The sequence below is a fragment of the Panulirus ornatus genome, chromosome 5 (genome assembly GCF_036320965.1).
Source record: "Panulirus ornatus isolate Po-2019 chromosome 5, ASM3632096v1, whole genome shotgun sequence".
Taxonomy (NCBI): domain Eukaryota; kingdom Metazoa; phylum Arthropoda; class Malacostraca; order Decapoda; family Palinuridae; genus Panulirus; species Panulirus ornatus.
Window position 1 is genome coordinate 12,848,307 of NC_092228.1, and position 22,716 is coordinate 12,871,022.

General features: G+C 50.9%; 1 protein-coding gene across 1 annotated transcript in view; it reads left to right on the forward strand.

Moving 5' to 3' along the window:
• Positions 1–22,716, forward strand: part of LOC139748573 (endothelin-converting enzyme 2-like) — a 665,699-nt gene that overhangs the window by 441,951 nt on the left and 201,032 nt on the right. Inside the window, exon 2 of the mRNA XM_071661616.1 lies at positions 445–580. Coding sequence (XP_071517717.1) covers positions 445–580 — 136 coding nt within the window. The remainder of the gene's footprint in view (positions 1–444; positions 581–22,716) is intronic.

A 22,716-nucleotide genomic window follows, 5' to 3' on the forward strand; every position in this document is an offset into this window, starting at 1 on the left:
GCCGTCTACGAGGGAATATCTTCACTTGGCCCCCTTCTTTGTTCCTTCTTTACCCCCGTGACCATTTTCTGTGAGAGAGTCCTGGTTTTACCCGTATGTCGTTTTTTAAGACCCCCCTTTCAGCCCAGGAATGCTCTACTTCCAGTAGCAGGGAAATGTTGACTCCTTTGGGCTGCGAAAGGTCTTTGATAACAGCCTCGCAAGGGGTGACTTTTCAACACAAGGTGCATTCTCGAGCAGGCGGAGCCCGGTAACACCACTCACACAGTACTCTATATTTTATAGTATATATATTTATGACTTGTGTGTGCACATATGTCTGTTTTATGAGAGAGAGAGAGAGAGAGAGAGAGAGAGAGAGAGAGAGAGAGAGAGAGAGAGAGAGTCACGCAGCCCGCCGCTACTCATTCTCATTTTCTTTTTTTCTCTCTCTTGTGTCCACAGCTTCAGGGGAACCTTAACCCAGAGAGCGCCCCGTGCGACGACTTCTGGGGTTACTCGTGCGGAGGTTGGCTGCTGGACAACCCCATCCCCCTCACCAGGTCCAAGTGGTCCATCAAGGAGAAGCTCAAGCATCAAGGTCAGTCTTAAAATTCAAGCCAAAAAAAAAAGGAGGTCAAACACTTCTGCTTTGCTCTATCAACATTTAATTTAGGTTGTCCTCAAATTTTTTTTCTTTTAAGTTAACGTTTTCTATGAGTTCTCCTCCCCCTTTGCCTCATCTTAGTCGCGTATGAATCTCATGTCTTCCTCTCTATTACACCTGTTTAATCGAATTTATTCACTATGTCCTTTATTATTTTGTCTTGACAGTTATTGTAGGTTCGTGTATCACTTGTCATTTCGTCCTTATTACAGTACCTTATTTATTTTTCCCCCCGCGATGTGTGTGTGTGTGTGTGTGTGTGTGTGGTTTTGTGAAATACCGTAATACACACTGGGTTCGTTGCTGGCCAACAACGAACCCAAGGGGTGGGTGTGACGCTCGGTGGCTGGGTCAGTTCCCGAGGGTGGGCGAGTGTGTGAGGATCGTCGTCCTCACGATACCCACACACACACACACACACACACACCCCGCGCGACCCTCCCTCCCACTTGTTTCCCCCCCCCCGAGTCCCTCACATCATTTCCCGTCCCCACCGCTCACCACACTTGAGGGTTGTTGATGATGGTGGTCGTCAGCCACGGCTACTGTCTTGTGTGTGGGGGGGGCGTCGTCGTGATACACCCACCTTCCCGTCTGTTTTAATTCGTCCCTCTTCTCTCCTCTCCTCCCTTCCTCTCTTCCTCCTTTCCTTCCCCTCTTTCTTCCTTTCTTTCTTTATCTCAATTTATAATCACCATAGACCACTCCGTCGTTTGTACGCGTAGGGCACACCGTATCGTCCCACTCTCTCTCTCTCTCTCTCTCTCTCTCTCTCTCTCTCTCTCTCTCTCTCTCTCTCTCTCTCTCACATATCGTGAGATGATGATAACAAAACTAACAACCCCCTCCTCCTCCTCCTCGGTCGTTTGGGACAAGGCCTTAATAGAGAGAGAGAGAGAGAGAGAGAGAGAGAGAGAGAGAGAGAGAGAGAGAGAGAGAGAGAGAGAGAACCTGCCCAGCCGTGTCAGCCTTACAACCCCGTGTGGTGTAACGTATGGCAGGACACGGCTGGTGTCCACTGCTGTAAACTTGAGAGCAGCATAAGCCGGACCTCTTTGTCTTGTGTGTTGTCAACACAGGAAAGCTTTGAGCTGCTTTGTGATTGTGGCGCCTGACAAGATTCGTATATACATAATTATATATATATATATATATATATATATATATATATATATATATATATATATATATATATATATATTTCATACTATTCGCCATTTCCCGCGTCAGCGAGGTAGCGCCAAGAACAGAGGACCTGAGCCTTTGAGGGAATGAATACCCTCACTTGGCCCCCTTCGCCGTTCCATCTTTTGGAAAATTATAAACGAGAGGGAGGATTTGCAGCCGTCCCCGCTCCCTCTCCCTTTTAGTCGCCTTCTACGACACGCAGAGAATACATGGGAAGTATTCGTACATTCCATTGTCACAAGTTCTCTCGTATTACTTGATTTCTAATCATCTCTTGCTGTTAGGCTAGGCTAGGTTAGGCTAGGTTAGGTTAGGCTAGGTTAGATTAGGCTAGGCTAGGTTAGGTTAGGTTAGGTTAGGTTAGGCTAGGTTAGGTTAGGTTAGGTTAGGCTAGGCTAGGTTAGGTTAGGTTAGGTTAGGTTAGGTTAGGTTAGGCTAGGTTAGATTAGGCTAGGTTAGATTAGGCTAGGTTAGGTTAGGTTAGGTTAGGTTAGGTTAGATTAGGCTAGGTTAGATTAGGCTAGGTTAGGCTAGGCTAGGTTAGGTTAGGTTAGGTTAGGTTAGGTTAGGTTAGGTTAGGTTTGTTTCCGTGTCCTTCCTTCCCCGTTCTTACGAGGCGCACTTGGGGTCGCTTGTGGGGGAGGTGGATGACACACCGGCATTGGGTTCCAGATGTGGAGTGAGACATTGCGAGTGCGAGTGTATCTTGACGAGACTTGTTGGCTGGCTGAGGAGGCTTTTGACATCCTGGAACCGTGGCCTTTGACCCTGAGGTCTCGAGCGCGACGGTGCTATCCTTGGGTGTCGCTGCGTGACCTTCGACCTGGTTTCTGTGGGTCAGGTCAGACCAAGCCAGGCCATCGGGACGGTGGAAACTTTTTCAACTATTACTCCTCAATGATGGACCCATCTTGCTCAAGCACCGTACTGTACCGTATGTTGCACTGTACCATACTGTACTGTACCGTATGCTGCACTGTACCATACTGTACTGTACCGTATGCTGCACTGTACCATACTGTACTGTACCGTATGCTGCACTGTACCATACTGTACTGTACCGTATGCTGCACTGTACCATACTGTACTGTACCGTATGCTGCACTGTACCATACTGTACTGTACCGTGCTGCACTGTACCATACTGTACCTTACCGTACCATCCCGTACCGTTGTGTAAGGTGTACGGGAATCAGCGAGACACGTCGCGACAAAGCAAAATAAAATAGATGAATAAATAAAATAATATATGTGTTACTCGCACTATTATTACAGTTACTGATTATCTTCGAAGATCAATAATGATCAGTGAATATTATCGAGGGGAAGGCATTCCTGTATTGCATGGTGGGCGGCACGTACGTAAGTTATAGATAAAAGTTGGTGGTTGATCACTGTTTATTATGATTTTACCGATATTGTCGCGTGTATGAATAGTGGCCTCTTATAATGGAAAATGGTTTAAGGTTTATTAAAAGCGAGTTTTTGTTCTGGCCGTTATCTGATGTGTGGGACCTTGGCGGGGAGGGAGGGGGAGCCTCCTCCTCCACCGTGATATGAATATACTGACGTGCAGTGTAATGGTGTGGAAAGTAAGAGAAGCAGTTTAAGAGGCGAGTCTTCTGTATATTCATAAGAGATACTTAACTGTTATGAGGTTACTTAAAACTTCCCTCCGCCATAAAGTAACGTTTGGAGAATAGATATATATTAACAATATAATTTTCAGTAAGAATTTATTATGTGTATATACACACACGCAGTTCGCCTACTTAGAATTTTCCTCTCACACTCTGATGCGCCATTGTCATTATAATACCGAGAGTGCGTGGACAGGTCAGTCTGTGGACCAAGACGAGATGCCGTGGCCGCACCGTGATCCAACCTTGACACACACACCTCACACATGCCCACCCCGGGAGCCTCGCGCGCTTTCTCCTCTCCTCCCCCTTCACCAGGTTAAACACACGACCCACCTCCTCCTCCTCTTCTGCGTCATTTGGGCTTGGAAATACCCGTGCCCCGAGGGAGCAGATCATCAAAGGTGGCTTTAGAATTTATACATACATATATATATATATATATATTTTCCTTTAACCAGGTATCCTCCTCCTCCTCCTCCTACTTGTACCTCGATGCTAATTAACCAGTAAGTGTGTTGGAAGGGATTGGGGTTTGATGACGACCTGCCCCGAGCCTAGCGGCTGGCAGTACACACGGCCCCTCAGATTTTGCTGGTGTCTCGAAAATAGGGCCTTTGAGAGCTCTCTCTCTCTCTCTCTCTCTCTCTCTCTCTCTCTCTCTCTCTCTCTCTCTCTCTCTCTCTCTCTCTCTCTCAGGGTCAGGTTAAAAAGGGTCACGTCATCGTACCTAACCATCGGATGGTGTCATTGGAGGGGGGGGGGGGTGTTGTTACACATCACACACTTCACCGCTGGTGGGGCGGGTTAGGGCCGGGGTGGGGAAGACCACCTCTCCTGCCCCCAGTTTAGAATTGAGTTCTTCCTGTGAGAGAGTCCACGGCATCGGGGAAATGGGCTACTGACGCAGGCCTGCACAGGTGGAGGGGTGAGAGAGAGAGAGAGAGAGAGAGAGAGAGAGAGAGAGAGAGAGAGAGAGAGAGAGAGAGAGAGAGAGAGAGGAGTGGTTATTAGAAGTTGTGTAGCGAGAGAGGCGGGAGGAGAGGAGAGGGGGTGGGGGAAATGGGTTATAATGACTACCAGTTAAAGGGAGAGCTTGCCCACCTCACATTCAGCCAGGATACCTCGGGGGAAGATAGTGTCTTAATGACACGTGGCGGCTTTACTTCCCGTGGTGGTGGCTGCGCGAGATCCAGGCGGTGCTTTGCTCAGGGTGCTTGGACGCTCGCTGTACAGCTTGCTGGAGCTACTGGTATAAGCGAGGGGCATGTGGGGTTGTTTTCACGGTATTGCTTTTGAGGGGGTCGGTGCTTGCTAGGGGTGGATGTGGGTTCTTGTGGTGGTGCTTGCTGTTGAGTGGGTGGGTTTGCTGGTAGGTGGGTGTGCTTAGGGCGGTGCTTGCGTGCGACTATGGTAGATGGGGGTTCTTTAGGGGTCGTTCTCGCTGGGAAGGTATGGGCGGTGCCTGCTGGGGTGCTAGGATTGGTGGTGTGCTAGGGATGGTAGCTGGGACGGTGTGAGGTTGGTTGTGGCATGGTGTGCCGCTGGTGGCGTCTTGACCCAACCCTCATAGGTCAAGTCATGGGTCAGGTTATCGTACTCAAGGGCTGCACCTACCTTCCCTCTCTCTGTCTCACGGGTCATGCCGTCGTGGTCAAGGGTCGCACAGTCGCACTCGGGGATCGTACCGTCAGGATCGTACCGTCGCACTCAAGGATCGTACTGTCGTACTTAGGGATCGCACCGTCAAGTTCTCACCGGCGTCGCGCTCATGGGTCATATCGTCATACTTTATCGCGAACTTGTAATTGGCAATTAGACTCAGCCAGAACACCAGTCACAACACGCGTTATCAACCTCGTTGTGTACTCCCAGAATCACCTCAAAGCTACTGTAGCAGTACACGCAGAACCTGATATTGCTTCGGCAGCAGGCTTCCCGGACAGCGGCTACTGAAGGGGAAATAGAAGCGCTTCCGCTGCGACAGTAGCCACATAACCCAAATTACTAAGAGATTATGAGCCAAAACATCGGCTGAAGTAACAACGCCTCTTCACAGTTAAAACACAACCACCTCCGCTTTTCATCAAAACCTCATATCGCGTCTGTCACCACCACACGTCTGGAGCAACAGCCACACCAGGTGCTGCATCACTGATCACAACAGCAGCAGCAGCAGTAGTGTTTCCCATGGACAGCAACACCCACGACAGCCACAAGGATTCCACCAGCGGCCCCCAGCACCACAGCTTCTGCAGTCGCACCACTGCCACGTCCTCTACACAGCTGTGCTTCCCACGTTAAGCGCCTCGGGAACTGAAGTAGTGGCCCCCTTCAGCACCCCGGCAGCCACACTACCACCGACACCTCCACCACTTCGAACATCGCTAACACGACTTGCAACAGCGGTACAACCACTGGGAATAACCACCTCGACGACTACAGTAGCGTCCCCCAGTGTTCCACCACAGCTACCACAACGCTTACAGCAACGTCACCAACGACCTCAGCTTCCACAGGAACTACGGCAGCGCCGCCAGCACCTATAGGGCCGAGAATAGTGGTAACAGGGAAAGGAAAACCTCCTGGAGGAGGAGGAGGAGTTAGAATAAAAAAGAATGTCTGAATGGAACGTCATCAACAAGGAGCAGTAGCGGCAACCAGCTTAAGAGGACCAAGGAACAGGAGCAGCCTTGCAAGAGCAGCAGTAACCAGCCTATACCAGGAACATGAACAGTAATAGTGCCGGGCCTGCAATCATGTCCGCGCCGTTGCCGTCATCTCTCCCGGCAATAACATTAGCACTTCATCTCCTTATTATCACTCGGCAAAGCCCGGCTAACACCCTCGCCAGCAGATCCCCCCCTAAGCCTGCCACTGCCTGACCCACACACACACTACCTCCTCCTCCTCCTCCTCCTCCTCCTCCTCCCGCAGGAACGAAGGCTTCGGAGTTTTAACACCTCTCCCAAGACCCGGCGGATCCGTGGCTTAGGCAAGTCTGCTGCATTGAGACTGCTGAAGATTCGTTCCCCTCCAAAGGGGCGATGATTCTCTCTCTCTCTCTCTCTCTCTCTCTCTCTCTCTCTCTCTCTCTCTCTCTCTCTCTCTCTCTCTCTCTCTCCTGAATTTTCTTTGTTTCGGGGAAGCTTTGCGGATTCCAAGAGCCGTAATTGGTTGTTTGGCTTAGATTTCATTCGAACAAAGTTTCGAACGTGTTCAATGAAGGCGTATTAGAGGGAACCAGGCGTCCGTTTTTCGGGGAAAGAAAGATTTTTTTTTCTTTGTTCACGTTTTCCATGGCGGGAGAAAGGAGTCGGCAGCCACAGATTTTCTATATTCCGTGTTGCATGTTGGGAGATATGCCACGGGTGTTCCAGAGTGTTTGCCGTAATTTCTGGGATGGGATGTTGTGTTTTTGGGAGAGTGTGGGGACGGACGTGGCGGGTGCAACGGCAGCTCAGGCGCGCATTTGGTCTCTCTGAAGCTGGGCCAATGGAGGATGAGTGGAGGAGGAGGAGGAGGAGGAGGAACGAACAGAGCTGGTTGCCGAAGTGAGATATACGAACCCTCGGAAAGTACGCGTGGAAGACGTGATTAAAATGTATCCCCCACATTTGGTGCCGATGCGCCGCGTCTTCCCCCGACACTTCACCACCGCAGGTGTGTGTTATGATCGGTTGTGGCATCAGTTATTGTCTGTGTCTGTCTGTTGTTGTCTGTACGACGCGTATTGTCTGTCTGTGTGTGTGTGGCTGTATGTCTCATTTTTGTCTTAGGTAAATGTGATTTTGATTTGTTGTTACAATTTTTAGTCTTGCGTCTTGAGATGTTTCTAGTGCAGTGAGTGTGTCTTGAGACGTGTATACGTGGAGTGAGGGTGTCCTGAGACGTGTGTACGTGTAGTGAGTGTGTTTTGAGACGTGTGTACGTGTAGTGAGTGTGTCCTGAGACGTGTGTACGTGTAGTGAGTGTGTCCTGAGACGTGTGTACGTGTAGTGAGTGTGTCCTGAGACGTGCGTACGTGCAGTCAAGTGTGTCCTGGGCAATCTTGCTGTCTCACTCCATCCGTTGACGATTTACGCACGTCCTCATCCACTTGGAGGTGACGCGTTCACGCCAGGCATTGGACTACCTAGCGAGGAAGTGGTAGTACTTGGTGTTATCGTAGACTCAACAGGACGGATGGCAGGAGCAGAGGTCTACCGAGCATGATGGGTATTGGCAAGCTATCATCTGTGTGGTTGTTGTCTGATCACAGTTATCACCGGGTGGTCACGTTGGTTAGGGTCGGTTGTTTTAAGGTGGAGGCTTATCAACTACCAAGGGCCTCGTTAAGGGGCCCGTAAGCTTCAAGCAACGTCAACGAAACCCAGAAGAAGAAAAAAAAGGGAATCTTTATAGCACCTTCGTCAAGCATTAGTTCCTAGATCACATGTATGTACTCTCTGTGCCTATGGCCCTCTTTAATCACAGGGACTCGTCAGGTCTCGAACACATCCGGAGGGAACGCGTAGGTTTGATCTACGAGAGATCCTTTTTTTCCCTCGTCCATGAATACTTTTTTCTATTATGTGGTGCACGGGAGAGCCACGTATATAATAATCGTACTGATTCGGGAGGAACTCCATGCCACTGCAGGAGGCTCGTCTCTCTCCGTCGGCAGGGGCCATCCAAGCCAATGGCGAGTGTGTGCACACACCACACACTTGGTTCGTGAGTGTGTCTCTCTTTGTGTGTGTTTGGTGGAGAGAGTGTGACCAACGCAGCACAGTGTGTACACAGTATGTGAGGGAGGGAAGGAGGCCGCTCGCAGCACAGTTTGTGAGGGAGGGAGGGAGGCCGCCCGCCGCACAGTTTGTGAGGGAGAGAGGGAGAGAGGCCGCCCGCCGCACAGTTTGTGAGGGAGAGAGGGAGGGAGGCCGCCCGCCGCACAGTTTGTGAGGGAGGGTGGGAGGCTGCCACACCACTTTACCGCTCCCTAATGCTCGGCTAAGAGAGATCCTCTACCCCGTTGGTCGTGATGCACCGATGATTGGCTGGTTGATTTTGGTCGACGACTGGAGGTTGCTGCCTTGTCTCCCTCTTCGATCAGTTCGATGAACTTGAGATGGTCGACTTGCTCATTTAGAAACCTTGACCCCCCCCCCCCATGATGGCGACGGTACACCTCTCGGGTATGGATGGTGTGCTGCCCTTTGACCTGACCCTCATGGATCAGGTCATAGACCACAGGATGTCGTACCCAAGTGTCGTGCCGTCGTGGCCATACCTTTAGCTTGCGTTAGATTTCGTGTTGGGTATTTGGCGGGTTTATTGACGAGTTCTTATGGGTATTTGGCGGGTTTGTTAAGTTGTTATGGGTATTTGGTGGGTTTATTGATGAGTTTTTATGGGTATTTGGCGGGTTTGTTGAGTTTTTATGGGTATTTGGCGGGTTTGTTGAGTTTTTATGGGTATTTGGTGGGTTTATTAATGAGCTTTTATGGGTATTTGGCGGGTTTTTATGAGTTTTTATGGGTATTTGGCGGGTTTATTGACGGGTTTTTATGGGTATGTGGCGGGTTTGTTGAGTTTTTATGGGTATTTGGCGGGTTTATTGAGTTTTATGGGTATTTGGCGGCTTTATTGGCGAGTTTTCATTTGGCGGGTTTACTCAGAGGGCTTTAAGAAGGCGAAAATGCAGACAGACATGGAAGAAGGTACGCAGGCGAGCCGCAAACGAGTTATGGTGCGTGCAAGCAGGCAGAAGACCAGCGAAGTGCAAAAAAAAAAAGAAAGAAAAAAAAACGAGTCTGATAAGCAAATAAGTCGGGTAGAGAGAGACAGACGCTTAAGCCGGTAACCAGCCAAGCAGGTCTGCCTGCACGCAGGCACAGCTAGTGTAAGTAGAAGAACGGGCCGGTAAGCAGGGAGAGAGGCGGGCAAGCCGGGCGGGGGAGGCACGCACGAGGGGCATGCAAGGCTGTCCAACAAAGCGACAGTCGGACCGGGGGTGAGGGAAGTGAGCAAGCGGCGGCGAGGGAGCAAGTCATGCGCTTACACACACACACACACACACACACACACACACACACACACACAGAGGCACACACAAACACCATGATGATTATCACGCCTGCAGTCACCCACCTCTCTCTCTCTCTCTCTCTCTCTCTCTCTCTCTCTCTCTCTCTCTCTCTCTCTCTCTCTCTGGGCGGTTACAGGGCCTGAGCGACCGTCTCGGGTAGTTAGGAAGCGATCGTCCGTCTTGGGTAGTGGTGAAGCTATCGTCCGTCTTGGGTTGTGGTGAAGCTATCGTCCGTCTTGGGTAGTGGCGAAGCTATCGTCCGTCTTGGGTAGTGGTGAAGCTATCGTCCGTCTTGGGTTGTGGTGAAGCTATCGTCCGTCTTGGGTAGTGGCGAAGCTATCGTCCGTCTTGGGTAGTGGTGAAGCTATCGTCCGTCCTTGGTAGTGGCGAAGCTATCGTCCGTCTTGGTTGTGGCGAAGCTATCGTCCGTCTTGGGTAGTGAGGAAGGGTACGATATCCCCCGTCTTGGATATGGATGACCTGTTTATTCGTCTCGAATGGAGGTTGAAACTATCGTCCATCTGTAGTCACGGCGAAGCTAACTATCGTCCGTTCGTGGTCACGGCGAAGCTAACTGTCGCCCGTTCGTGGTCACGATGAAGCTAACTATCGTCCGTTCGTGTTCACGATGAAGCTAACTATCGTCCGTTCGTGGTCACGATGAAGCTAACTAACTAACTATCGTCCATTCGTGGTCACGATGAAGCTAACTGTCGTCCGTTCGTGGTCACGATGAAGCTAACTATCGTCCGTTCGTGGTCACGATGAAGCTAACTGTCGTCCGTTCGTGGTCACGATGAAGCTAACTATCGTCCGTTCGTGGTCACGATGAAGTTAACTATCGTCCGTTTTTGGTCGCGCGAGGTGAAGCTAAACCAACCATCGTCCGCGGGAGAGCTATGGTAGGCGACACTGCCGCCCCGGGGCCAGTTGGCGAGGCGTCGAAGCGAAGCCCTAGCGCCCAGCGGAATCGGAGCAAGGAGTCAGCTACGGTGTTTCGAGACTGCGTCAATCCTTCAGGAGATCCGTCATCACGGTTATCGCACGGTACATAGCGAAGGGCGGCAGGACTGGCTGAGGTTGGGTCTGGTGGCTGTGATGGAAAGATGCGGTGGACGCTCGCGCGCGCCCCTTGCACGGGGCGGAGTTTACCAGCGCGGGAAGGCCTCAAATTCGCGTCGTCCGGCAGCAGCCAAACGGGGGATTGGGTTGTGTGGGTGGGGGAAGATACTGAGTCTTATCTCTTTTTTTCCCTTTTTTTTTTCTATTTTTTTACCTTCCCTCATGAAGAGAGATTTCCTCAGAGGTGTCCCGCGCGCGGGAGGGGGAGGGAGTAGAGGCGGAGGGAGGTGGGGGAAAGGAGAGGGTGAGGAGGGAGGGAGGTGAAATTTTGAAAACTCCGGCTGCCGGACGATTTTGCTGCTGGCCGGATCTTTAAAGAAGAGATTAGGTGTGGGTCGTGCGCGTGATGATGGCTGGTGATTCGCGGATGTGTTTCGCTCATTTCTTTCATTCCCTTCCCTCCACCACACCCCCACACCACCCACCACCACCCCCACACACCTCCAACACCTCCAACCCCTCTCTCTCTCTCCCTCCCGGTAACCTGAATAGAAGGAGACCCCGCTCTTTTACCGAAGGGGTCAGGAGAGAGAGAGAGAGAGAGAGAGAGAGAGAGAGAGAGAGAGAGAGAGAGAGAGAGAGAGAGAGAGAGAGAGAGAATCGTATCATGACCCGGGAGCCGCTCGTTAGTTGACCAAAACTTGGTCTGAAATATTGGCGTGCAGGCAGGCAGGAGGCGTGTGAATGGCCGGGTCATTTTATCATAGCGCCTGTGTTAAAAAGGCCGCGGGATGAAAAGCGCCGTTTTAGTCGATTTTCCTCGGGAGGATTAGAGGGCCGGCGAGCGCTGTGTGGCCGGCAGCCAGCTAGCCACCAGCCTGCGATATATGACCGGCTAGCCACCTAGCCTGCGATATATGACCGGCTAGCCACCTAGCCACCAGCCTGCGATATATGGCCTGCATGAAGCCAGCTGGCCACCAGCCTGCGATATATGGCCGGCACTCCATTGCTGCGCTACTTCCAGTTGCAGGGAAGTGTGGATTCCTTTAAGAGTGAGACGTTCTTTGACGAGGCTTGTGCTCCCAGTGGTACAGCCTCGCCAGAGGTGATTTTGCAATCGCGGTGCACGTAATCTTGCTGCTGGCGGAGTTGAGTAACACACACACACAAACACGCGCGCGCACACACACACACACACACACACACACACACACACACACACACACACACACACACACACACACATGTATAAGTTAACTGATGTATCATGAGTTTCGATACAACAGTAGAGGAATCACGGTGAATTTGGTAGGTAGGTTGGTTAGTAGGTAGGTAGGTATGTAAGTAGGTATGTAGGTAGGTATGTAGGTAGGTAGGTAGGTAGGTAGGTAGGTAGTTATGTAAGTAGGTATGTATGTAGGTAGGTAGGTAGGTAAGTAGGTGCGTTGGTTGGTAGATATGTAGGTAGGTAGGTAGGTAGGTAGATAAGTAGGTAGGTAAGTAGGTAGGTAGGTATATTGGTAGGTAGGTAGGTATATTGGTAGGCAAGTAGGTGCGTTGGTTGATAGGTAGGTAGGTAGGTAGATAAGTAGGTAGGTAGGTAGATAAGTAGGTAGGTAGGTAGGTAGGTAGGTAGTGTCTGTATATAGTCGTGGGTTAAGAGTCGTAACTGACGGCCCTCACTCCTCTGGTCCGGCAGCCGTGAGAACATCTCTGACAGGCGGTCGAGCGAGGGAGGGAGGCTTCAGAGTCCAGACAGAGTGGACGGTTCGTCACGGGATCAACTGGGATAAGGAGAGAGGAGGGAGTTGTGGGAGGAGAGTGGTCGGCCGGGAGACTTGCAGTGAGAGGAGAAGATTAACACACGCTCGAGGGTAGTGGGCAGACAGGCGTGGGGAAACACACACACACATACAATCTCCTCATTCGAAACGTCCATTATTTCTCTGGTTGTTCGTCAGCAGAAACGTTCGCGCGTTAGTGGGTTTGCGTGCGTGCGTGCGTGAGGGGGGGCCCATAGGAATTCGGAGGTGGGGTTAGAAGCCATAGAGAGGGTACGAGTGCCTCTAGTTGGGCCCCAGGGACCCAAAACATGGTGGATAACGTGGCAGTGTTCATAATAATACAAAGGAGGACCAGAACACATGTATAGATACAGATGATCAAGGTACACCCTGATGAAATACAGATACAGTACAGAGTATGCCTGTAATTACAGTATGAGAGTACATGATATACAAGGTATGGGGAATTCAGAATACACTGGATTACAGAAGAGGGTCAGAGGGATAGCGAGATACAGAATAGCGACACTGGCGCTTTCAATGACGCAAGGTTACCGTGCGACGTATAGCCTACGACGTAGCGAAACTGTAGCGAATTTTGCTTATCAGTGATCACATGGCTCCCAGCTTCTCCAGCCATGTGGACTGAAGTTATTACTACTCGTTTTCTTTTTTAGCTGTTAATGGCCCAATTTCCAGAAGAGAATGGTTGGTACTTGATTGTAAGGTTGTAGTACGTGCCCCCTCACATCTGTACACTGGTGTATACCTTCCCTGTTCTTCTACAACGCACATGACCTCACGATCTCGCTCCGGCTGCTCGTCGTGGTCACGCTGGTCTCAACCGGTCACAACCCCCCCCCCATGTGGTCACACTGGCCTCAAGTAGTTACAACCCCCCTACGTGGTCACGCTGGCCTCAACCAGTTACAATCCCCACGTGGTCACACTGGCCTCAACCAGTTACAACCCTCCCACGTGGTCACACTGGCTTCAACCAGTTACACCCCCCACGTGGTCACACTGGCCTCAACCAGTTACAACCCTCCCACGTGGTCACACTGGCCTCAACCAGTTACAACCCTCCCACGTGGTCACACTGGCTTCAACCAGTTACACCCCCCACGTGGTCACACTGGCCTCAACCAGTTACAATCCCCACGTGGTCACACTGGCCTCAACCAGTTACAACCCCCTACGTGGTCACGCTGGCCTCAACCAGTTACAACCCCCACGTGGTCACACTGGCCTCAACCAGTTACAATCCCCACGTGGTCACGCTGGCCTCAACCAGTTACAACCCCCCACGTGGTCACGTTGGCCTCAACCAGTCACAACCCCACGTGGTCAAGCTGCCCCTCCCCGTTCCAGGAAACGCCGACTGGACCCGATACGAGGGACTGCCTCTTTGACTGACTCCACGACCACGCGTCCCTGCATAGATAAGCTGACTGTGCCTCACGTGGTGCTCCTGCAGGCGCCGCGCGTGTGTGTGGTGTGTGGTGTGTGGTATCGTAACCCGTTCGTAAATATGCGATGTCTCTTTTCGTGTTTCCCGAGAGATCGTGTAAGTTATTGACCTGGCCTGGCCTGGCCTGGCCTGGCGCCTCTCACACCACCACCTCTCATCATCATCATCTTCGCCCTCCTCCCCGCCGCCGTCGCGAACATAGAGGTAAAAGGTGCTGGCGGTGTATTGAGCGAGCGGCAGGCAGCGCCAGTGTGAGTGGTCAGGTGGCTGACATGTTTACGTACTTGGTGGTTGGTGGTGGTGGTGTGGTGTAGCAGATGTAATCGAGGGAGCCCACGTCCTTCAAGCCGTCACCACCGACCTACCACACACACACACACACACACACACACACACACACACACACACACACACCGAGGCCAGCGTCTCTCGCCTCCTCCTCCTCCTCCGCCTGGCACTACTGCCTTGTGAACACTTTGTTAACAGCTCCTCCTGCGAGGCGGTTCACCGAACACTCTTTCCCGCTGCCTCGAAAAGCCTCTTGTGATGTTCATGCATCTCTCTCTCTCTCTCTCTCTCTCTCTCTCTCTCTCTCTCTCTCTCTCTCTCTCTCTCTCTCTCTCTCTCTCTCTCTCATTTGCTGCCGGAACAGCATCTTTTGGTTCTTTTTTAAAAAAAAAAAGATGTATCATTTTGGGATGTGTTTTGAGAATTTCAATTAGTCGTTTCTTGCTATTTGTGTTTGAATTTGCATATTCGTGCGACTTGCGAAGAAAATTATGCGTTGAGGAACTGACTGATTCGTTTGGGTTGATTCGTTTCTGCGTAAGTGACACACAGTGTGAATAAGAAATAAAGATCGTGTCTCGATGTAGATTTTTTTTTTCATTTCGTTAATGTGTGTGTGTTGGAGAGAGAGAGAGAGAGAGAGAGAGAGAGAGAGAGAGAGAGAGAGAGAGTGAGAGAGAGAGAACTCAAGATGAGGGGATGAAGGGGGGTGACCCAGGGCAGCGGGCCTCACGGTGTAGAGGCCACAAGCGTTGGTCATGGCAGGGAGGAGGAGGAGGGAAAGGAGGCTGGAGAGGTTAAGGTAAGAGACCAGGAAAGAGGCCCTGTAGTGAGAGAGAGAGAGAGAGAGAGAGAGAGAGAGAGAGAGAGAGAGAGAGAGAGAGAGAGAGAGAGAGAGAGTTCAGTGTGCATGTGTGACTTATATTTGTGATTACTGTTTATGTGTTACTGGGACAGTGTTACATCCGTGTGTGTGTGTGTGTGTGTAGGTCTTTGAGCCTGCCCGTGATAAGGGCTCACACCAGGCAAGACCTTGCCATTCAAACATCATTATCCTCCTCCTCCTCCTCCTCCCCCTCTTCCTCCTCCTCCTCCTCCTCCTCCTCTTGTGGACAAAGGAAACCTTACCTAAGACCACCACCGCCCTCTTTTAGAGCCAGGGGTCTGCCGCCGCACCTTTATCTCTCTCTCTCTCTCTCTCTCTCTCTCTCTCTCTCTCTCTCTCTCTCTCTCTCTCTCTCTCTCTCTCTCTCTCTCGCACTACAGGGCCTCTTTCCTGGTCTCTTACCCTAACCTCTCCAGCCTCCTTTCCCTCCTCCTCCTCCTCCTCCTTCCTCCTGCCTTGACCAACCCCTATGGCCTCTACACCGTGAGTCCCGCTGGCCCGGGTCACCCCCCCCCTTCATCCCCTCATCTTGAGTTCCCTTCTCTCTCTCTCTCTCTCTCTCTCTCTCTCTCTCTCTCTCTCTCTCTCTCTCTCTCTCTCTCTCTCACCTCAGGCGGCCTCCGTCCGTCCCCCCTCCCTCTCTCCCTCTCTCTTCCCTCTTATTTACGAGACAGTGAGCTTGGCACCGAGGGGTTCGCAATGTGTCACACCCTCTCCTGGTCTCTTATCGAACTGTCTCTTACCCAACCTCCTCCTCACCCCCCTCTGGGTCAGGTCAGAGGCCAGCTGGTCGCCATATCTCAAGGGGTTAGTGGTACCGCCTGTGTTCAAGGGTCGTACCGTCGTGCTCAAGTGGTTGACCTGTCGTAAACATGAATCGAGTCTCTCAGGTGGAAGACTGCCTCCCTCCCTTCCCTTTCTTTTTTCCTTCCCCTTCTTGCTTCGGTGTAGGGACTTGAGATCTGTCCTTCATGGAAGAGAGAAGAGTAAAGGGAAGGGCCGGTGGTTTGAAACGATAACAGACATCAATGTTTTTCAAGACCAGTTTGTTGGCGTTAGGAAATGCAAGACCAGTTTGTTGACATTAGGAAATGCAAGACCAGTTTGTTGACGTTAGGAAATGCAAGACCAGTTTGTTGACATTAGGAAATGCAAGGATAAAACAACCCGATTTTTTTGTTTTTTTTAGCATACAATTAAGTAAGGAATTTGATATAGAAAAAAAAAGATGTATGGAAGTATTCTTATAGAATGAGACTGGTGGATGAATGGATGAAAATGGCATAAGGGAGATAAGGAATGGTGAGGATTGCACCAGTCTACAAGGGAATGAAACTGGTGGATGAATGGATGAAAATGGCATAAGGGAGATAAGGAATGGTGAGGATTGCACCAGTCTACAAGGGAATGAAACTGGTGGATGAATGGATGAAAATGGCATAAGGGAGATAAGGAATGGTGAGGATTGCACCAGTCTACAAGGGGACCAAGACAAACCACTGATAGTTGGTGTCAGAAGGGAAGTAAGGAATGGCGAGGATTGCATCCATCTACAAGGGGACCATGACACACACTATTGAGAGTTGGTGTGACAAAAGAATCATGGAATTCAGCTCGAGAAAAGTAAAAATGATGGGGATGGGACACGATGATGGGAAGATCCCAGTACGGATATAAAGGTAATAGGGAAGAAGAAGATGAGTGTGAGAGGGTGCTGGGAGGTGAGGCTGGGCCTAACCTTCCCACAAGAGGACCAAACAACAGGTAATTGTAGGGTGTGAAGTAGACAGACTCTCTGCGAGCATACACTTGGATCATTTAGTTGGTCGATGCAAACAGCTAGGTCCAGAGGGAGGATAACAGAGATGGTGTCCCAGAATCATCATGAGTCAAGTTACTGCAAGTGGTTAGGGACTGCCTATTTTTTTTTTTTCCATCATGGAAGAAAGAAGGGTAAGGGGTGACTTTGATCACACCTTTACCCGTGTTTCTTGACCAGTTTGAAGAAGTCAGCAGTGAGCAGAGTGTCGAAGGACAGACCAAACCAGAGGACGTATCTTGAAAGAAGAAACGTGGTCGACAAGGTTTAAGGAGGCGCGTTTGATGCATGAGAGAAATGGAGGAATGGAGTATGCTGACTGATGCACTTGGGAATACTGACAGAACACACACACACACACACACACACACACACACACACACACACACACACACACACACACACACACACTCAGGAAAACCCTACCACAAAACAAGGAGAAATATCATGATTATGTAAAGTGGGAGTTTTAAGGGAGAAGCTGATGTAGGAATGAAAACACTACCATTAGGATAAATTGGTGGTGCCTGGGAGGAGGAGGAGGAGAAGGAGGAAAGGAGGGGGGGGGTGCAGGTGAGGAGGGAGGATGAGGCAGGAGAGGGAGAGAGAGGGAGGGAGGGTGGGGGTTAGTGGAGACTGGGAGTTAGGAGAGGAGAAAGGAGGGGGAAATTTAGGACGGGGGAAAGAGGAAGAAGGGAGTTGGTTTAAGATCCCCCTTAGAACTTGAAGGCTGGCTCGGGTCCCTTGTCTGTATACTTGGCCCACACACACTCTATCGCCCTTTCCGTAGATGGGCGGGGGGGTTATTTAGGCGGGAGGGAGGGAGTGAGACATTGGTGTGTGAGAGGGGCTTACGGCAGCAGGTGTATGACGCTGGCCGTGTCTGGTGGCGTGTAGCACTGATGCATGTGTCTGGCCTGGAATGGATGGGTGATGATACCCTTTATTTGATACCTGGTTAAGTAAGACATGTTGGGTTATTAAGTGTGGTGTACTGGCTACGTGCATGCTGGTTACCACCTGTGTTGTTAGTGAAGACTGGATGACTGGACATGAGAGAGAGAGAGAGAGAGAGAGAGAGAGAGAGAGAGAGAGAGAGAGAGAGAGAGAGAGAGAGAGAGAGAGAGAGAGACTTGGGCGTGCTTGACCTGGTGTGAGCAGCCTCTGTTGTGATGCACCCTCGGTTGTGAGAGACTTGGGCATGCTTGACCTGTTGTGAGCAGCCTCTCTTGTGATGCACACTCGGTTGTGAGAGACTTGGGCATGCTTGACCTGTTGTGAGCAGCCTCTGTTGTGATGCACCCTCGGTTGTGAGAGACTTGGGCATGCTTGACCTGTTGTGAGCAGCCTCTGTTGTGATGCACCTTCGGTTGTGATGCAGTGGAATGAATTGTCGAGTGATAACAATATTACGTCTTCTGTACACAGAAGCTGGGTCCACAGGAACGTAATTGTTTGTATATTCAATTGGTCCGTTTCAACCCCGAAGGAGAAGAGCTGGAAGAACTGTTCACTACGAAACCCAGGGAGACCGATCAGGGAACTCACTACCCACGAAACAAGTTGTAACCTGGAAATATTATTTTTTTTTGCGGGGGTGCGTCGTGTCGCTGTGAGATAACGGTAGGCTTGCGCACTTTCGTGTCTTCGCATAGACCATGTTCTCCCTGCGGAAACACACAGGGTTTTACCGCAGGTGTGGAGGGAGGCGGTGTGGACGCGGCGGGTCGGGGGGAGGCAGGAGGGAGGCAGGCAGCGGGGAATAAAATTGGTGAGGTGGAAGACGGCGGGGCGTTCGTCCGGATGGCATGAGTTGGGGAGGGAACGGTGGGACGTGTTGTGGAGTTGGACGTTGTGGGGGAAGCGCCTGACTTCGTACAGAAGTTAAGAATGTTGGATTGAATTTGGGCCGGCGCGTTAACCACGGAAGTAGCGTAGAAGATGGAGAGAGAGAGAAGAGACGACGCAGGGGATACCGTGGTGGGGTGGGTCGCTTGGTCAGACGTGGGATGATGATGTAGGATGTCTAGTGTTGTGAGAGGATGGTATTTGACATGCACAGGGAGAACACACACACACACACACACACACACACACAAGCGGGCGTCCGTGGTTTAGTGGTGAGCTGACCGTGATTTTACGCATAGTTCGAACCCTGGGTGCGGCATTCAGCCCACAGCCGACCCAGCTATTCATCCTTCACTCGGAGGTGGGTCGACATACTGGTACGTAGCTTAGACTAGATTGTGTGTGTGTGTGTGTGTGTGTGTGTGTGTGTGTGTGTGTGTGTGTGTGTGTGTGTTATTTCGTCAGCAACTCGAGCGGCCAAGTTGGGTGGAGGAGGAAAAACCACAGGTGTGAAACTTAGGCGGACGCTGAGAGAATAGCGAGAGTTTGTATAATTAGTTCCCGCGGGCTACATGGAGGCGAGGCTTCGAGGTTAGTCCGCGCGGAGGAGGAGGATGAGTTTCCTGCATTTTAATCCGACAGCAAATTGATTATATAGCCAGTGGCTCGATGACACGCGCCCCCGCCCGTCCCCCCCTCGTGGGTGTAGAAGACGAAGGGCGAGATGTGTGTGTGTGTGTGGGGCCACGGACCTCGGAGTGTCAGACGTCAGTGGTGGTGATGGTACGTGTGTGTGTGTGTGTGTGTGTGTGTGTGTGTGTGTGTGTGTGTGTGTGTGTGTGTGTGTGTGTGTGTGTGTGGTTACCTCCAGTGTTCTCGTCATTGCTTTGAGGTGGGGGGAAAACACGCCCTGCCTCTTTCTGTTGCTCACTGTTGCCGTTGGGAAAATGGACCTCGTCCGTTGCTTTGAGCAGCGTTTATCTCTCGTCCTCTGCCACTTGACTTGTGGTCTTCTTGTGATTTGCTGAAGAGTTTGCGCGAACTGAATAAGTTAAGTTTATGCACGTCCCAATCTTTCGTTTTGCTTCAAGGTCGAAAGGGCCAGTCACGGATTTTACTTTAAGCCATCATGAAGGCCAGGCCTACGAAGAAGTAGAGAAGAAGAAGAAGAAGAAGAAGAAGAAGAAGAAGAAGAAGAAGAATGGTGTAAAGAGTTGTTGAGGAACTAGAGGACGACCTTCCACCCTAAGAAGAATTAGATTGTACATGAGTTAAAGGGTTCCAGAATTTAGCGGCGTAAGGAAGGAGACAGAGGTAACAACGGCTCGCTCTTAAGAAGTGAAAGAGGAGAGTCACGCCTTTTGGGACTCTTGGAGGTCTTTAGGTCAAAAGTTTTCCCTGAGACGTAAGGATCTCGACCCAACCGCCATTTTGATTGCGTGTTCCTCACCCAAACGACTCCCGATTTATTATATATACACGTATCTATATTTCCCCCGAAACAAAAGACACGTAAAAACAGAAGATAAAGAAAAGTACAAACACAGGAAAAAAAAAAGGAAAACCGAGAAGAATGGCTTTGTTTTTCATGGGATTGTGTTTTGCCCCCGCGACCTTCCCCCAGAAGAGGAGGATACGCCATTAATCCAGGCCATGAATGGAGAGAGGCCGGATGATTCGTGCCAGATATTCCCTGACATATTTTCCCTGGGAGGCCATTTGCATAAATCTTTCTGGAAGGCGACACTTCGTCAAAAGGCTATTCAAAGCCGCGCCGCACCAAATTGTTTGGGTAATCACAGCGGGTCGGTCGTGTTCACCCCGCCTTGGGACGCCGGGACCGGCTGCCGGAGCCGGCGCGTACGCGCCCTCTGTGTGTGTGTGTGTGTGTGTGTGTGTGTGTGTGGGGGGGGGGGGGGTGTAGTGTCTGCCCCACCACGTCCAGACCTGTATGTACCGTCCCTCAACGAGGGGGTGGCGGGGGGAGTTTATTTCCCCTCCTTCCACTCTGCTATACCACTTTGCCTCACTTGAGAAATATCCACCCCACAGTTCTGGCCATACATCACCCCTCACCACGGGGCCACATTACCCCCCTTTTTCTCTGGGTGAGTTAGAAGAAAAAAAAGGTGTGGAGGGGTGGGTGGGGTGAGAAAGGGTGGTTTGTGTGGGAGGCTGAGTTATATATATATATATATATATATATATATATATATATATATATATATATATATATATATATATATCCAGAGCGAGGATAAATGAGTCGTCTTCATTTCCTCTTTTTCGTCCACATTTTGTGTGGGGGATTCAGTTTAGTCTCGCGTCTTGGCAGTGTGCACATGTGTGTGTGTGTGGCTTGCTGTGGGAAGAGGGCGAACTCGAAGGCCCGCGCCTACGAGTTCTGCATGCACGGAGATGGTCGGGGGATCTTGTCTCGTAGGCGTGGTGGTGGCGGTGGTGGTGGATGGTGCGTTTGGCATGCACGGGAGATGGTCGGGGGCATGTGTCACTGTCGCTGTGGATTGTGGGTAGTTAGGTTAGGTTTTGGGACGAGGTATTGTGTGGCGTGGTAGTTCAGATGAGGAGTGGCATTTCTCTCTCTCTCTCTCTCTCTCTCTCTCTCTCTCTCTCTCTCTCTCTCTCTCTCTCTCTCTCTCATCATCATCATCGTTGTGATGGTTGGGACACTGCAGAGGGATTCTAAGGAATATCTATTAATCCTGAAGTTTTGCAAAATGTCTGTTTGTGAATTGACACATCTTCTCTCTGTCTTCTGGTTCAGGTGACCACGTATACACGTCGCAGGACGTGTGTGTGTGTGTGTGTGTGTGTGTGTGTGTGTGTGTGTGTGTGTGTGTGGAGTATCATCTCGGCAAGTAACTCCACCTCCTCCTCCTCACGCACTTAACCTGACAACACCGCGGCCGTCTCTCCTCATGCCTCAAGATCCTGTTCTGTTCCTCCTCGTTAAAGAACGTTCAGTACAGCCAGGCGAGTGAGCTGTGCTCCTCCCCAAACGTTCGTGCTGCCGACGTTTTCCCTCCCTCCCTCCCTCCCTAGCAGCAGGAGGAGGAGGAGGAGCAGCAGCAGCACAAGGTGATGAAAATGAACAAGTGCCATCGTGCTCGGTGTTGTGAGGGGAGGCCACGCCCGACCATTTGTTTGCGTTTGTACGACGCTTCTCTCGCTCGGGCCTCCAAGCCACCACCCAGGGTGGGTGGTGATGGTGGTGGTGGTAGAATTTATATATGTTCTCTCCCACACACAGTCATGATGATGGTAAAGGCAGAATTTTTATATATGGTCTCTCCCACCGTCATGATGATGATGGTGGTGATGGCAGAATTTATATATGGACTCCCCCACACACAGCCATTATGATGGTGAAGGCAGAATTTATATATATGGTCTCTCCCACACAGTCATGTTGATGGTGGAGGGGGCAGAATTTATTTGTATATGATGTTGATGGTAGAATGTATATATCTCGTCTCTCTCCCACGCAGCCATGATGACCAGTTTGCCTGATACCAGCCTGTTCTAAACTGTCTCATAAACTGATAAGCTGATAAGCAACAGTGTGTTATCCTCGCCGAGCTTTGAGAGCAACTGGTGGCATAATGGCCTGGCCTTTTGACCCGATGATTTAGGGGTCAGGTCAAAGACCTGGCCCATTATGAATAGCCCCAGGTTGGCCCTCAGAGGTCAGCCTGAGTGCGCATGACCAAGAAAACTGTAGTGTGCCAGTTCATGACACTTCTCCTCCTTAAACTGGCTGCTCGCTACATCATGCAAGTCCTGTGCTCCTCATATTGTCGTCTGGACACTCTCCGCCAGGGAGCGAGGGATGGTTAGTACAGGAGTGGAGCATGTGTTCTTATCGTGTCATGATGGACTTGGTTTTGTAGTACGATACGTCGCCCTCTGGTCACCCCTGCGGGTGGGTGTGTTCAGCGCCGGGACGTCCTCTCGACGTGTAACTTGGGAGTGAGCGTATGCATGTATTGG